The sequence below is a fragment of the Sceloporus undulatus genome, chromosome 4 (genome assembly GCF_019175285.1).
Source record: "Sceloporus undulatus isolate JIND9_A2432 ecotype Alabama chromosome 4, SceUnd_v1.1, whole genome shotgun sequence".
Classification (NCBI taxonomy): Eukaryota; Metazoa; Chordata; class Lepidosauria; order Squamata; family Phrynosomatidae; genus Sceloporus; species Sceloporus undulatus.
This window is the reverse complement of record NC_056525.1, coordinates 92,532,006-92,546,476: the sequence shown is the minus strand read 5'-3', so window position 1 is coordinate 92,546,476 and position 14,471 is coordinate 92,532,006. Positions and strand designations below refer to the sequence as shown.

The window sequence follows — 14,471 nt, the reverse complement described above, 5'->3', positions numbered from 1 at the left end:
AATTTTTGTCTTCTTTTCCTTCCTCCTAAAAAGATTTCCTCCAAAATTCAGGGAACTCAGTGCTGCAGGGGTTGGCAGAACCCACACAAAACACCCTTTGGAAAAACTTAATAAAAACCAACACTGGATAATAAGCTCACCTGGAAATATGCAGACATAAAGGTGTTATCTACTGCTAAAATAGCTCCTTTGTGTTTATGGACAATCTTGGCACATGCTTCAATATCAATAACTTTCATCATTGGATTTGTGGGAGTTTCAATCCAGACAAGCTGTGAGATTAAAAAGATGAAAAATGTTATAAAATAGCAAGATGTTTATTTGATGGCATTACCAACAAAATAGGCATCACCATATATTCCTGTATGTCTATATTTTATCACACTTATAGAAAGTACTAATTTAAAAGCTATATATCTGAGTTTCATACACTATAGAGACCCTTTCATTAATATTTCTTGAGCAGATTTTTTCAGTTATTATGGTAAATCCATTCTTTCACATTGGTTAGCCCAACAGGTCTAGCAGAAACTGACTTCCAGCCTCCTAAGCCTGTGTGCCAAATGTTTCAGCTTCATTTGCTATCACTCAGATGTACACCTGAATTGTGAATCCATGGAATGAAGGATGGGTGGACAGCCCTGCCATTTAAGCATACTGCAATTGATAGGAACAGGTGACCTTTGGATTGCTATTCGTCTATGAGAAGCATCTTAGACTTGAACCCTATTGCTAGACCCAAGTAAAGTAGATCACCTAAATTAGTGGAAGTTACATATGTGTTGACTTGTTCAGATTCCATTGATTTAATGGATCTCGTTTAAAACTCTTTTCTTTGTACTTCCAATGAGGACATCATCTATTTTTCTTTCCTATTGCATTATCTGCCAGTGCAGAATACTTTTTGGTAATGTACTGAAGTGGAGCAGAAGTCACAGTCAAGGCTAGAGTCTGCTACAAGACCGAGAGCCTCTGGGCCTGCTGAGGGACTTAGCAGAGACCTTACTCCCCCTTGCTTTACCCTATCAGTTCTGCAACTAAATTACTGGCTCGGGTCCTGGCTACTTGCAGGAGCGTCTCCTTCCATATAATCCATCCCGTACGCTTCGAGCCTCTGGGTAAAATCTGCTATAACCTAAGAAGACTAGACTTTCAGCAGTGACCCAGAGGTCCTTCTCATCAGCCACTCCCAGGTTCTGGAACTACCTGCCGGACAAGATCCATCAGATTACCAGCTTGGAAGCCTTTAAGGTATTAAAACGGCTCTCTTCTGGCAGGCCTTTCCAGACTAGACCAGATCTACTGACTTGCCTCCCCCCTACTTTCACCTTTAAGCCATCGTTGCGACACTGGAAGTGTTATTGATACCATCGCTTCCGACCCCCCACTCCACCCAGAAGATGACTCATTTACTGCCCAAATCTGCCTGAAATGTTTTACTTTATTGGTCCTGGAATGTTTTAAATTTTTCCTGTTTCTTTTTAGGGATTGATTAATGATTTTATGTTTGGGGGGAGGGTTGGGGGTTAGGGGGGGTTAACTGTATTTAAAAATTGTATGTGATTTTATCCTGATATTCCTGTAATCCGCTTTGACTCTTTTGAGAAAAAGTGGAATAATAATATAATAATAATAATAATAATAATAATAGGTTTCAGGTCACTCAGACTGTTCCACCTTCCCAGCCATAATCTCTAATTGGGAAATGGGGAGGGGCAGTATTGGAACAACACCACTGAGAGCCCTGCTAACACTACTGTTGAAATTTAGTAACTGAGGTCCAAAACACATTGCAGAAATAATGCAGTCTGAGGCAGCTTTAACTGCCATGGCTCAGTATTAGAGAACACAGCACTGCTACTTAAAAACAGCTGGAAACAGAAGTGCAGGTATGGTACAAGCTACATAGTAAAAGGGAAGGCTGAGGACCATGGAAGCCTTGACAACAAATGTTCCAGTATTTTTAAAATGGGTGAAAAATTCTGTTCAATTAACTCCTCACTGGGACTTTTAAACTACTGAAAATCTTGCCTAGAATCTTCAGAGTGCTTTGACAAGGCACTGTAAGAAAATCTCTCTGCTCCTTTGATCTTAAGTACCATATTATTTCTTCACCAGTTTTATGGATCCCAGCAGAATCTCCAAGCAATCATGAGAAGACAGGCAGGTTCCAAAAAAATCTAAACTATCCTGCTCCTATTCCTATTATGCTTCACTTGGGGAAAAAAAAAAAAAGAGAGAGAGAGAGAGAGAGAGAGAGAGAGAGAGAGAGAAGGCATTCTATTTATGTCATGTGCATTTACATCAGCAAACACTTTACCAGCTATCTACCTGAGAGATCAGTAGTTATGTAGTCCTGTTGACTTCTTGTATCGAAGAGCTAGTATAAAGATATATACACACTATATCACCTCAGTTTTTTTCTGCCGCTTATGCTTTTGGCAGCTGGAGCAAACATATTATTTCTCAAGTTGTTGTATACTAAGAAGGGATTATGGGGGGGGAAGTCATTCCAGACACACTGATAAAAGCACTATTTTAAGAGCATTCAATTTTTTTTTTAAATGTACCTTCGTCTGAGGTGTCATTGCAGCCTCGAGGCATTCCAGTTTAGTACAGTCAACAAATACAGCTTTCAGGCCCATCTGTGTTGCTATATTTCTGAAATATCTATTGGTACCTAGAACATAAAGAAGCATCATACATTAATTTTAGTTGAGAGATTTGCTCAAGTTGGCACACATCTTCCTCTTCATGTTCTCATCACAACAACCCCCATGAGGTGAGTTAAGATGAAAGAGGGTGTCCAAAGTTACCCAGTCAAATTTATGGCTCATTGGGGACTTGAACCTGGATCTCCTGAGAACTAATCCAGAACTCTAATCACTACCAACAGTGGCTCTCATATTACCCATTTGGAATTTGTGATGCAAAAGCACATGATGGTTAACCACAGCAATACCTTGCGGGTAAGTAAACAGATAGTTGCACTGACAGTAAATCCAGGAGGCTTCCATGGATAATACCTCTGTGTAAGCAGAACAAAATACTTTACAGCCCACTCAAGATATTTGATTGTAAAAATACTTGCCTCTTGATCTTTCTCTTAAAAGGTGCTATGGATATCAGATTTGCCTAATATGCACCAAAAATGGCCTCAAATTAGAAAGGGCAGAAACTAACATTTTGGAAGAGACCATAGTTCAGTGGTTAGATTACCAGCTTTAACCTGCAGAAAGTTTGAGGTTCAGTGTTTGGATACATTCCTTCTATTTTGTTTAGTATTGCAATCTGTATCTTTAACATAAGCTATAATGATCACTGAAATTTTATCAGACAATATTATAGATACAAATGGAACTTTCATCAGTGGGCACTGTCTTAACATCAATTTTTCAATTGTGAATACCATGGTTTAATTGGGCACTATGAGAACAGGTATTTATTTTGAGACCACAATCCTATATTTGGGTCATTAGAAGTGCCATTGAATTCTGAGACTTACTGCTTACAGCAAGGCCTGGCAAAATGCAGCCCACACGTGTCAAAATGCTCCAAAATGATCGCTAATGGGTGTAAAGGGCATTTCCACTATGTGTGAAAACCCAGTGGACCCCCAAGGGGTCAAAATGGAATTTTTCAAAAATTTTCAAAAATAAATTGTTTTGCCTCAGAATGCCCAAAAATACCCGCTAGGGACCAAGAAGGCCCCAAAACATGCCCCTATGTCTTTTTACAGGTCTTGGAAGCAGCCATGTAAGGGCAAAAATAATTTTTTTCAGGAACAGATGTGTGGGGAGTGCAGCACACCAAGGTCTCCTAGAGGAATAATGTGCCTCACTAGTATTCCAGAGTTGTGCACCCCTGTGTTACAGGATTGCATTCACAGGATTGTACTGTCACCCAGTTAAATGCACTTAACTGGTAAGTAAGGAGAGGTAGAAGAGATTACACAAAGCCACCCTCCCACACACATTTTATTTGGTAGTAGCATAGGCTTCAGCATAATACAGATTTTCTTGGAAAAAAGCATTTATTTATGGTGGCAGTCAGAGCCTGGAAAATATACCTTTGAATTACAAATCTCAGAATCCCCAACCAGATGAGGATTTGGGGGTTTATAGTCAAAACATAATTTTACAACTTTGGTGGTACTTCCACATCCAGGTGAACAAGCACAGGGTTGTGCGATTAAAGATGTCTCTAGTGTTAGGGCCCACTTTTTTCAAATGAGTACTGTGACAATTTCTTTAAAATAAATAAATATAATAAATTACATTCATTATTATTATGTAATAATGATTGTTTCAACCATGTGTTATCTTCACTACAGAAAATTATGTGCTAAAACCCAGTCCTACAATAAGTTGCTGAAGTAGTACAAAATAAACCAGTCTTGTATTAATACACACACTCACTGTTGCTCCATTTTTAAATTAACTATTAATGCTCTGAGAAATATGAAATAACTACTAGTATACTACCGTTTTTGGTTGAAATTAAAAAGGGAACAGTTGGTACACAGTCATGTCCGCCTTGCTTTCGTAGAAAACATGTTTACCTCTTCTCACATGAAGGCAGTCACATTACTAACATGTTACTTAGCTATCGTAGCTGGGAGCTACAGTAAATGGACACCTATTTTGCTTATGCTAAAGCCACCTTTGGCTGCTGTCCCAGGAAAAGCAGAAAAGTGAGAAGCACACAGATGCTTGGAAAGAGAGGGTCATCTTTACCCAGAGAAATAACCGAGAAAAGCCATGGAGTGGTTTATTGCATATGGGTTATGTGTTTTCAAAGAAAAGGGTTTAAATTCAGCAAAGTAAAACCTTATTGTAAAAAGAAGTGTTTTAACCAGCTCTTTGCATAGTTTGAACCATTCCTGACATTGTTGTAAAATTATACACAGTGGTTTGGATCCAAGATATGCTTTTAGTGGATGGCCTCCACCCAGTTTTTAGAAATTCCCCCTCCCTTTCCACCATAGCTAATTCTATTCCCTGACCATTTGTGTAGTGTTTTCTGTTGGCTACACAGGCGAAACTGTTCCAGGGAGGTGGGGTAGGGAATTGGCTTCTACCAGTCCTGTTGCCCACCAAAGTTATTCCATTTCCAATGGTGCAAAACCATTTTAATTGCAAATAAGTCATGCAGAAATAGTATGCATCTTGAAAGAGCTGCTCCAGTCCCTAAATACACCCAGAGGGGACCTAGAATAGGAACCTTTAGGACAGGAATGGTTATCTATTTCTGGGCTGCAAGTCCCAGCAACCCAAGTCAACAGAGCCAATAGCAAGAAACGCTGGGAGTTGCAGTCCAATAACATCTGGAAGCATGTTTTAGGAACAGCACAGTGAAACATGGGCTGATTAGTAGCTTTCTATGGCTCAGGGATACTGTGGCACAGAACCAAATGACAAGTAGAAGCAACAGAAGTAACGGGTTTTTGCTTACAATATCTTCTCAGCTATACTATTTCTTCTTTCTAACAACCCTAAATTTATCATTATAGCTGAACCACAAAATGATGGTTTGCTTTTGTTCTCCATTTCAGAACTGGAATCCAGTTTCAATTATAACTTGGGGATCAAGCAGAAACAAGTTTCCTGGTTATACTGCAACAGCTGACTAAGGTATAAACTAAAGAAGGAAATGTGTGAACATAGGAAAGACCCTGTGGCACATTCCCTATCTGCTAAACTTGGGTTTGGAGGATTGGAGTATAATATGTGAAGCAACATCACTATCTGAAGAAACATACATCTAAAGCAAGAGTGGGGTAATTTGTCCCAAGGCTGTTTTGGCATCCCTCAAGGTCCCCCATGTCCACCTCCCAAAATTTTGGAGTCCACCTTTTTGCCCCCAAATGGCAAATAGTTGCATGTCGTCTGCCCCTCACTCCGAGCACCTCCACCTGGGTGCTATTGCCCTTTCACTGCATTTTCAGGTCTTCTATCATGTTGTTGTGGGCCTAAATCCTTTCAAGTATTTGGCAGTCCTAAGGCAAACCTATCACTGGATTTTCTTGGCTTGATTTCTTCAGAAATCACTACACCATGTTTACCCTCACCCTTTTGTAGGGCCATAAAAAACAGATAAACAAAAAGCAACTGGCCACTTCCTGTTTGTACAAAAGACCTGGGTAGACCTGAAAACTGGTGAGGGATGCAAACATTCCTAAAAATATAACCAAGTGACTAACAATGGCTAGAGAGGCTTAGCAAAAGCTATTGGCTTTTTGGGAGTAAAGGTTTTTTGAACCCTAGCGTTTTGGGAGTATGTGAAAGGGATGGGGTGAAGAGGTATATTAGTGTGTTAATACAGTCACTCATCCCATCCCTGGCAGTTGCCCATTCTTTATCTAAGGACTTAGCGGTGTTTTTAAAAGTGCATCAGATAAGGTACACTAAGTGTCGCTGTATGCAAGAAAACATGTATGAGGGAGGACCAGTTATTACCTGCTGCCAATATAACTGAAACCATTAATACAGCCAGGCAATTGTAACTCAATCTGTTGAAGGGCTCATAATTGTCGCTTTTTCAAGTACCTAGGCTTTCTTTAAAAGGAGAAATGGGGACACTGACCTTACTGAGACATAGCTGACTCACAAATACAGGAAGAACAGCAGGTGAGTCACAGCTGGATATGTCAACTACCTGAGCCTAAAAATTACTGTGCCTAAAGAGATATGAAAATGCCACCTACACTATCTAACCAGTTGGGGCCGTTTAGGTTACCCTCAGTGTTTCAGCCATCAATGAACATAAATGTGCAAATTCAGGTTAAATACATGTTTATATGCCTTCTGTGTTACAACTCAAGAGATTACACCCAGGACACTTAAGACCTACCAAACATGAGAATGTCCACTCACCTCCATAGACATCATCTGTACAAATAACAGTATCTCCTGCCTTTAACAGATGTGCAATGTTCAGGGTAGCTGCTAACCCAGAAGCATATGCTAAACCTTAAAGAAAAGAAAGAAGAAACACAAAGCAAACTTGATAAAACAAACAAGTTGACTCTTCACTGTATTTAAGCAAAGCATGAAGTAGGGCATAACCTGGGCCCTTTGGACACTGACTTGTTTACAAGACGCAGCTTGCTGTGAAGAGTGTTCAAAATACTGGTTTGGTCTAGAGAGGAGTGTCAAAAGTTGATATAGTATCTAGAAGCAAACATATTTATCTTGAAGCACAGGTTACACACAAGCCCAACAGGACTCTACTGTGGAGGTACACACATCTATAGTGTATGAACACTTGCAAGATGAAGTACTTCACACTCAAAAATTTAGGTTAATAAATGGCTTAATGTCATGAACAAAAAGTCTAATTCGGTGTAACCAAAAATAAAATAAAATAATGGACAGTGGGTCTTCCACATTCACTAGGATTAGGGGCACAGGACCCCTGTCACAAATAAAAAAACACATTTTTTAAAACATGAGAACACCTCTAGGTATCTCTAGGTCCTCCAGTACAACTCTATGTTCATCTTCTGGTAGAGTTGTGCTGGAAAACCTAGACACAAATTATAATCAAATCTGTGAATAATCAGATACGCAAAAGTCAAAACTACAAATATCAAGGGCTGACTGCAGTTTCATCACTGTATTGCATAATAATAAGATTAACCATGGATCTACAGTTTAAAATTACTGTTTTTCTAAAGAAAGTATGTTTATATATATATATTTTTAGTCAGCAGTATGTATAGAAATAGTTTTCATAATGAAATTATTAATGACTTACAATACTTGGCACCATCCAGGGCTGCCACAGCCTTTTCCAAACAATCACGTGTCGGATTTCCACAACGGCTATATTCAAAGCCCTATGAAAAAGACAAAAAAGTATTGAAACCTCTTTAGCAACAGCAGACAAATACTTAGAGCAACTACACAAATTTACTACAGTTTTGACAGATAAATAGTAACTTTACTGTCAATCATGACATTATGATTCCAGAAAATCTGGAAAGACATTAAAAAAAAAACACTTTTAGGACCAGATCAGTTTAACATAAGGCAACATTATGCAAGTACCAAGAAATTAAGTACTGTCTGAAACTGAACACACAAAATGCCAGCATGCTTCATAGGCGGCCACACAAGTTTTCCCTAGCCTTCATTTCCATATTAGTGGGAGGCAGTTAGAATTAAACCAAAACATAATTAGAAAGGAAGAGTTTTCCTCCCTCCCAGTTCAAGACAGATTCCAACCAGACTTACAAGCAGCACATACTCATTTGACAACATACTTGATATTCAACAGGGCAGTTTTCCTAGCAGAACGAGTCCAATAGTGGGATACAAAAAGGACCTAAGTTCAGAATGCCAAAATGGAATATAATGCCAAAAGGTAGTCCCTCAGAGTACAAGTCCAACATTCAAATGACTATGCTGTGCTGGCTCCCACAAATTATCCATCCTTTAGATTTAGATGAGAGTGGGCAAGTATGTTTGGTCCAGGTGCCAATTATCTGCCTGCGATCATCCAAGAGGCACATGGACTGTCAAAAAATGGGTTCAACCTCCACATCTGCCAAAAAAGAAAGAACAAGGCTTGTAGGAGAGACTTAAGAGACTTTGGAAACCTAGCTACTTGTAGGAGAGCAATACATCCCTTTTTGGTGATACAAAGGACTATTCAGGGAATCTGGAAGGTTTAAGAATAACAGATAGAACCTTGTGAGGCACATGCAGTCTCAGGGGCACAACTCTGCCCATCCCTGCTTTAGATTCACTGTAGGGATTTAAATTATTATTATTGTTTACTTATATCCCATCTTTCTCCCAATGCAGGGACTCAAGGTGGCAAATAATACAAGTAGAGCCAGTGTGGCATAGTGGTTTGGGTGTTGGACTATGACTCTGGAGACCAGGGTTCAATTCCCAGCTTGGCCATGAAACCCACTGGGTGACCTTGGGCAAGTCACATACTCTCGGCCTCAAGAAAAGGCAATGGCAAACCTCCTCTGAACAAATTGTGTCAAGAAAACCCCGTGATAGGTTTGCCTTAGGGTCACCATAAGCTGGTAATGACTTGGAGGGACACAAAACACACACACAAACCTCAATTATCTTTCTTCTGTTCTTATAACTGGGTATGGTGGCTATATGGAGTTTAGCAAGAACACACTCCCTCCAATATTTCACAGACGAAAAACAGGACTTGTGCGGCCAAGCAACACCAGAGTATGGTCAAGACAGCAAATGTTACTAGTGAGGAAACACATTTAAAAACACGCAGCAGAGTCTGCAGCTGTTTTGTTCCCCCCCAAATGTATTGTGAAGAGTGGTCTCAATACCCTAAAGGCACCAAATCCTGTCTGATCTTAGAAGCGAAGCAGTTAGCCCTGGTTAATACTTGGATAGAAGACTGCCAATGAATATGAGGTGCTATAAGCTATATTTGAGAAGGAACTGACAAAACCACCTCTGAGTATTCCTTGCCTAAGAAAACTCTATGAAATTAATGGGGTCAACATATGCCAGCTGGTGACTTATCAGTTGCACTCTATAAAGGACAAGATTTTTCACTTTCTGCTCCCCCACCCCAGCTGAATTATGAAGCTGGTACACAGGCACACAGAGGTGTGTGCATGTGTGCGTACACTCACACCTTTGGCAGTCTGAACTCAGTTTGCAGCAACTTAAGTAAAGGGAGAAAGTGGAGAGAGAAATCAGGATATTCTAAAAACAGCACCAAACATGAGATGAATCAGGACTGTTCCTACCAGATTGGAACAGCTGACAGATACAAGAACTACAATCAAACTGTACTGTAGCCAAAATAAATAATAGCCTTATTCAATTAAAAGCAAACAAGCCCACAACCACATTGATTTCTTGCCCTTGAGATCTATCACTGCAAACATGCCTTAGGACTCTTTACACACACATTTGCGTTGCTTTATTACATCAAAGCTTACAGTCCCTTCACAGGTTTGATAATTTACAAGTTTCCGTAGATCTGCTGCAAAAATGACAAATTAGGGCACAAAGCCAATTAACCTTCAGGCATCAGAAGTAGACCTCACCATTCTTTTGGAACAAGATATACTGTACTGTGCAGATTCCCAATTGAAACAAGTCATGTGGAAAAAAGGAATCCTTCTAGTTTTGTATCTTAAGTATACCCGCCTGGCTAACGTCTCACTCATTAACTAGTAAAGTATTAAATATCTTACTGAACATTAACAGATAAGCAATTGTTAACTCTGCTCCTGCATAATGAACAAAGTTTCTTGTGGCACCACAGAGACAATAAGTCCATTTCAGCTTTTACTGAAAGCCTCAGTGGGTTTCACTGAACATGAGGCTTCGTGGCATTTAAAACACAAGTGCTTTTTCCTGCTCAAATTTTGTAATGAGTCATCTAATACTTTGGGAAGTGCCCAATCGCTTTTGCAATTTTCATATTGTGTTGTATCATGCAGTGGACAAGGTAGAAAGGCAAGTTTCTTTTGTCCTGCCCTTTGAATCTGCTGAGTTTAAATGACTGAGCATTTCCTTCTAACTTGGAATTACTCAAATCTATGATGATTATTCTACACTGAATGAGTCACAGTTAGATACATACAAATCTTGTTCTGGACTGATAGAACTTTCTTAATTTGTACAACTGAAACACATACACAAATAACATGCCTATCTTCCATATCAAAGACAGAGACTTAAAACAGGATCTGAGAAAGGAAATAAGGAGAAAAATATTGCTAGCCCAGAGGGGTGGATAAAGAAACAGCTGAACAGTGGGATTTTAACTTTCAGGAAATAGACAAGGGGCAGGTACAGAGACAGACAAGATATGTAACTTTGGTGGTACAAACTAGACAATGTCAAACGTATGATTCCAAAAGATGGAGCTTCACTAACCATGTCATGAGCTGTCACTGATCCTGCCAGCTATATACACAATGCTCAGCAAATTCCCATTGCTGTGAAAACCTTGCACTGCATTTGCACTGAAAGTTAGGCCTAAACTACATACCACAAATAATGTACAGTTAGGAGTACTTAGGGGGGTTTAATACACACACACACACACACACACTCTAATCTGGAATGCCAAATCAAATTTGGCCCATCGTGTGTGGGTTATTTCACTCACACACACCACATGGACTAAGAAAAAAGAGAGTGGAGAGTGTCTTAATTGGAGGACATGCAGGTGAAATCTGAAATGAAAACCAGCTTGGAGAGAGGAAGAGAAACAGATACGTATGCTTACTTACTTGAATACAAAGGAAGAAAAGTAATCTTAAACTACACTAAGCTTTTTAACATACAGTTGGCCTTCCATGCCCATGGATTTTTATGCACAAATTCAAACATCAATGGGTTGAAAATATTCCAATATAACATAAATTCCAAAAAGCAAGCCTCGATTTTTGCCATTTTATATAAGGGAGACCATTTTACTATGCCATTGTATTTTATAGGACTTGAACATCCACTGATTTTGTTATCCACTGGGGGTCATGGAACAAAATCCCAGCGGATACTAAGGGCCCACTGTACTATACACTGCACATTTACAGCACTATGATTCCACTTTAACTGTCTTGGTTGCATCCTATGGAATTCCAAGGGTTGTTGTCTGGCATAGCATTAGAAGAACTCTCTGACTGAGAAATCTAAATGCCCTTCTCAGAACCGCAAATCCCAGGGTTCCATAGGATGTTGCCATGGCAGTTAAAGTGAAACCATACTGCCACAACTCTGAAAGAGGCCCCACATCATTTCAGGATACCGTACTCTCAAACAGCTGCTACAGTCAGCACTACCTATCACAAACCATTTTGTGGTTGTTCTCTTTCCCTCTTTAACAGGTATGTATGTATGGGGGGGGGGGGGACCCGTAGAAGAATCAATAAGGGGGGAATGTTTTACAGAGGGATGATAACATCTTTATCCCCACTGGGCCTCAACATTTCATGAATAAGACATGATGATTGCATAATATGAGCCTTTCTTCTTGTTGCATGCCTTCAAGTCGTTTCCAGTTATTGGTGACCCTAAGGTGAACCTATCATGGTATTTTCTTGGCAAGTTTCTTCAGAGGGGGGTTGTCATTGCCATCCTCTGCGGCTGAGAGAGTGTGACTTGCCTAAGGCCACCCAGTGGGTTTACATGGAACAGAACTCTGGTCTCCAGAGTTGTCCAACACTCAAGAAACAAACTCAATCTATTAGCATTTTGATATGAGAAAAAATAGTAATTATTATTATTATTATTATTATTATTAAGTGCTGAAGCTATGGGCAGAACAAGGAGAACTTTAAACAGTAAGTACACTGAACCCCAATATGGTTTAGTGCTCTAGACTGGGCCTTGACAAAACCACATTTTAGCCCCCACAAGTCACAAAACAACCAGGTAACCTCTTTGGATGCATCTAGACTGTAGAAACAATGCACTTTGACATTGTTTTCAGTGCAGCAACTCAACTTTATGGAATCCTGGGATTTGTAGTTTCACAAGATCTTTTACTTTCTCTGCCAAAGAATGCTGGTGCAGCATTCTGTAGGATGCAGCCATGGCTGTTAAAATGGTGTCAAACTGCATTATTTCTACAGTGTAGATGCTCCCCTTTGTTAGTCATTCTTCTTTCCCTGACCCATCTCACAAGGTTGTTGGGTGAGTAAAACAGGGAAGGAGAAGAGAAAGCATGTCCTACGCCTTGAGTTCACTGGAGGAAAAAAAATGGGTCATAAAAGGTCCAAAACACACTGCAGAAATAATCCAGTTTGAGACCGCTTTAACTGTCCTAGCTCAGAGCTAGGGAATCCTGGGAATTGTAGTTTATTGTGGCACCAGAGATCTCTGACAGAGAAGGCTCAATGTCTTATAATTACAGTTTCCAGGATTCCCTAGCACTGAGCCAGGGCAATTAAAAGGTGTTCTCAAACTAGATTATTTCTGCAATGTGTTTTGGACGAAAGTTAGCTTTATATAATATAGAATTCAAAAATATGGCTGTGATCGTCTGTAGAATCAGAATGTGGCGAGATCTTGTATGTAGCACCTTTGAGACTAACTGAAAGAAAGAAGTTGGTAACAAATAAAATGTGCACATGCACAGCGGAGGCAGGTTGCGATTAAGGGAAGTGGGGAAAAAGGAAACTTGATTTCATAAGGTAAGATGAATAGTCATGAAAAGGATGATGTTTGAGTATAGAGAGCAGATCAAGCGTGAATTCTTCCTGGAAACCACAATGACTAAACTGAGATTGTCTTACTCCGCCTTCATGAGAAGGCAGGATTCATTAGAAAAGACCACAATGCTAGGAAAGGTAGAGGGAAGCAGAAAGAGAGGAAGACCATATGGCAGATGGATAGACTTGGGGCTGACTCCAAAGTCACTGGAGAGTGAGCCCCTGTGGCGTCGTGGCCTGAGTGCTGGACTATGACCCTGGAGACCAGGATTCGAATCCCTGCTCACCCACTGGGTGACCCTAGGCAAGTCACACCCTCTCAGCCTCAGAGGATGGCAATGGCAAACCTCCTCTGAAGGAAACATTGCCATGAAAACCCCAAGTTAGGGTTGTCTTAACTTGGACAGAACCTGAAGGCACACAAGACCAAACCACAAGAGTCCAGTGCTCAAACCACTGGGTGACCCTGGGCAAGTCGCACCCTCTCAGCCTCAAAGGATGGGCAAGTCACACTCTCCCTCCCTCAGAAAGGGGTCTGTGGTCTGCCATGGAAGCCTAGTGGGTGACTCTGGACAAGCCACACTCTCTCGGCCTCAAAGGATGGTACATCCTCTCAGCCTCAGGAAGGGGTCTGTGGTCAACCATGGAAACCCTCTGGGTGACCTTGGGCAAGCCACACTCTCTCAGCCTCGGAGGATGGTCAGGTCAAACCTCCCCTGCGAAGGAAACCTGTCCCTGAAACCCCCAGGATAGGCTGGCCCTAAGTCAGGAGGGCGCGAGGGGGTCCCCATGCTGCCCATCCCTCCCTCCCTCCCTACTCACGCTGTGCTTGCCGGGCGCCGCCTGCTTGAAGGTGGTGGAGAGGGAGATGGGGGGCACGACGGCCAGGGACCTCCACTGCTCGGGCTCCTGCCCCGCGTGCACCGCCTGCGTGGCGAAGTGGCGGAAGGGCGCCAGGAACCCGGCCCCGCTCCCCTCTGGCTGCCCTTGCTCCATCGCAGCCTCAACACAACAGAGAAGACAGACAGGAGGAAGGCGGCTGGTGCAATGTCTCCCGCGATTGCTCCTGGCCGGCTGGGCAGCAGCAGCAGCAGCCCTTAAGGCCACGAGGCTCCGCCCGGGCGCCTTGGTTGGCTGGAGGGAGCCGGGCCGCCCTCTCCGGCCCCGGCCTCAGGGATTGGCCCAGCAGGCGGAGGCGCGCCCGGGAGCCCGGCCTCGGAGGAGCCAAGCGGAGAAGGGAGACCCAGCAGCAGCAGCAGCAGCAGCAGGCCAGCCCCCCAGCATCAGCTGCAGAGACGCCTCC

The 14,471-nt window shown here is 41.6% G+C and overlaps 1 protein-coding gene across 1 annotated transcript in view; it reads right to left on the bottom strand.

Moving 5' to 3' along the window:
- CTH (cystathionine gamma-lyase) overlaps positions 1-14,258 on the bottom strand; it is a 29,549-nt gene extending 15,291 nt beyond the window's left edge. Inside the window, exons 1-5 of the mRNA XM_042461954.1 lie at positions 13,991-14,258; positions 7,759-7,840; positions 6,876-6,971; positions 2,571-2,680; positions 141-272 (exon numbers count right to left, since the gene is read on the bottom strand). Coding sequence (XP_042317888.1) covers positions 141-272; positions 2,571-2,680; positions 6,876-6,971; positions 7,759-7,840; positions 13,991-14,164 — 594 coding nt within the window. The 5' untranslated portion in view covers positions 14,165-14,258. The remainder of the gene's footprint in view (positions 1-140; positions 273-2,570; positions 2,681-6,875; positions 6,972-7,758; positions 7,841-13,990) is intronic.
- Positions 14,259-14,471: the final 213 nt, after the last annotated feature.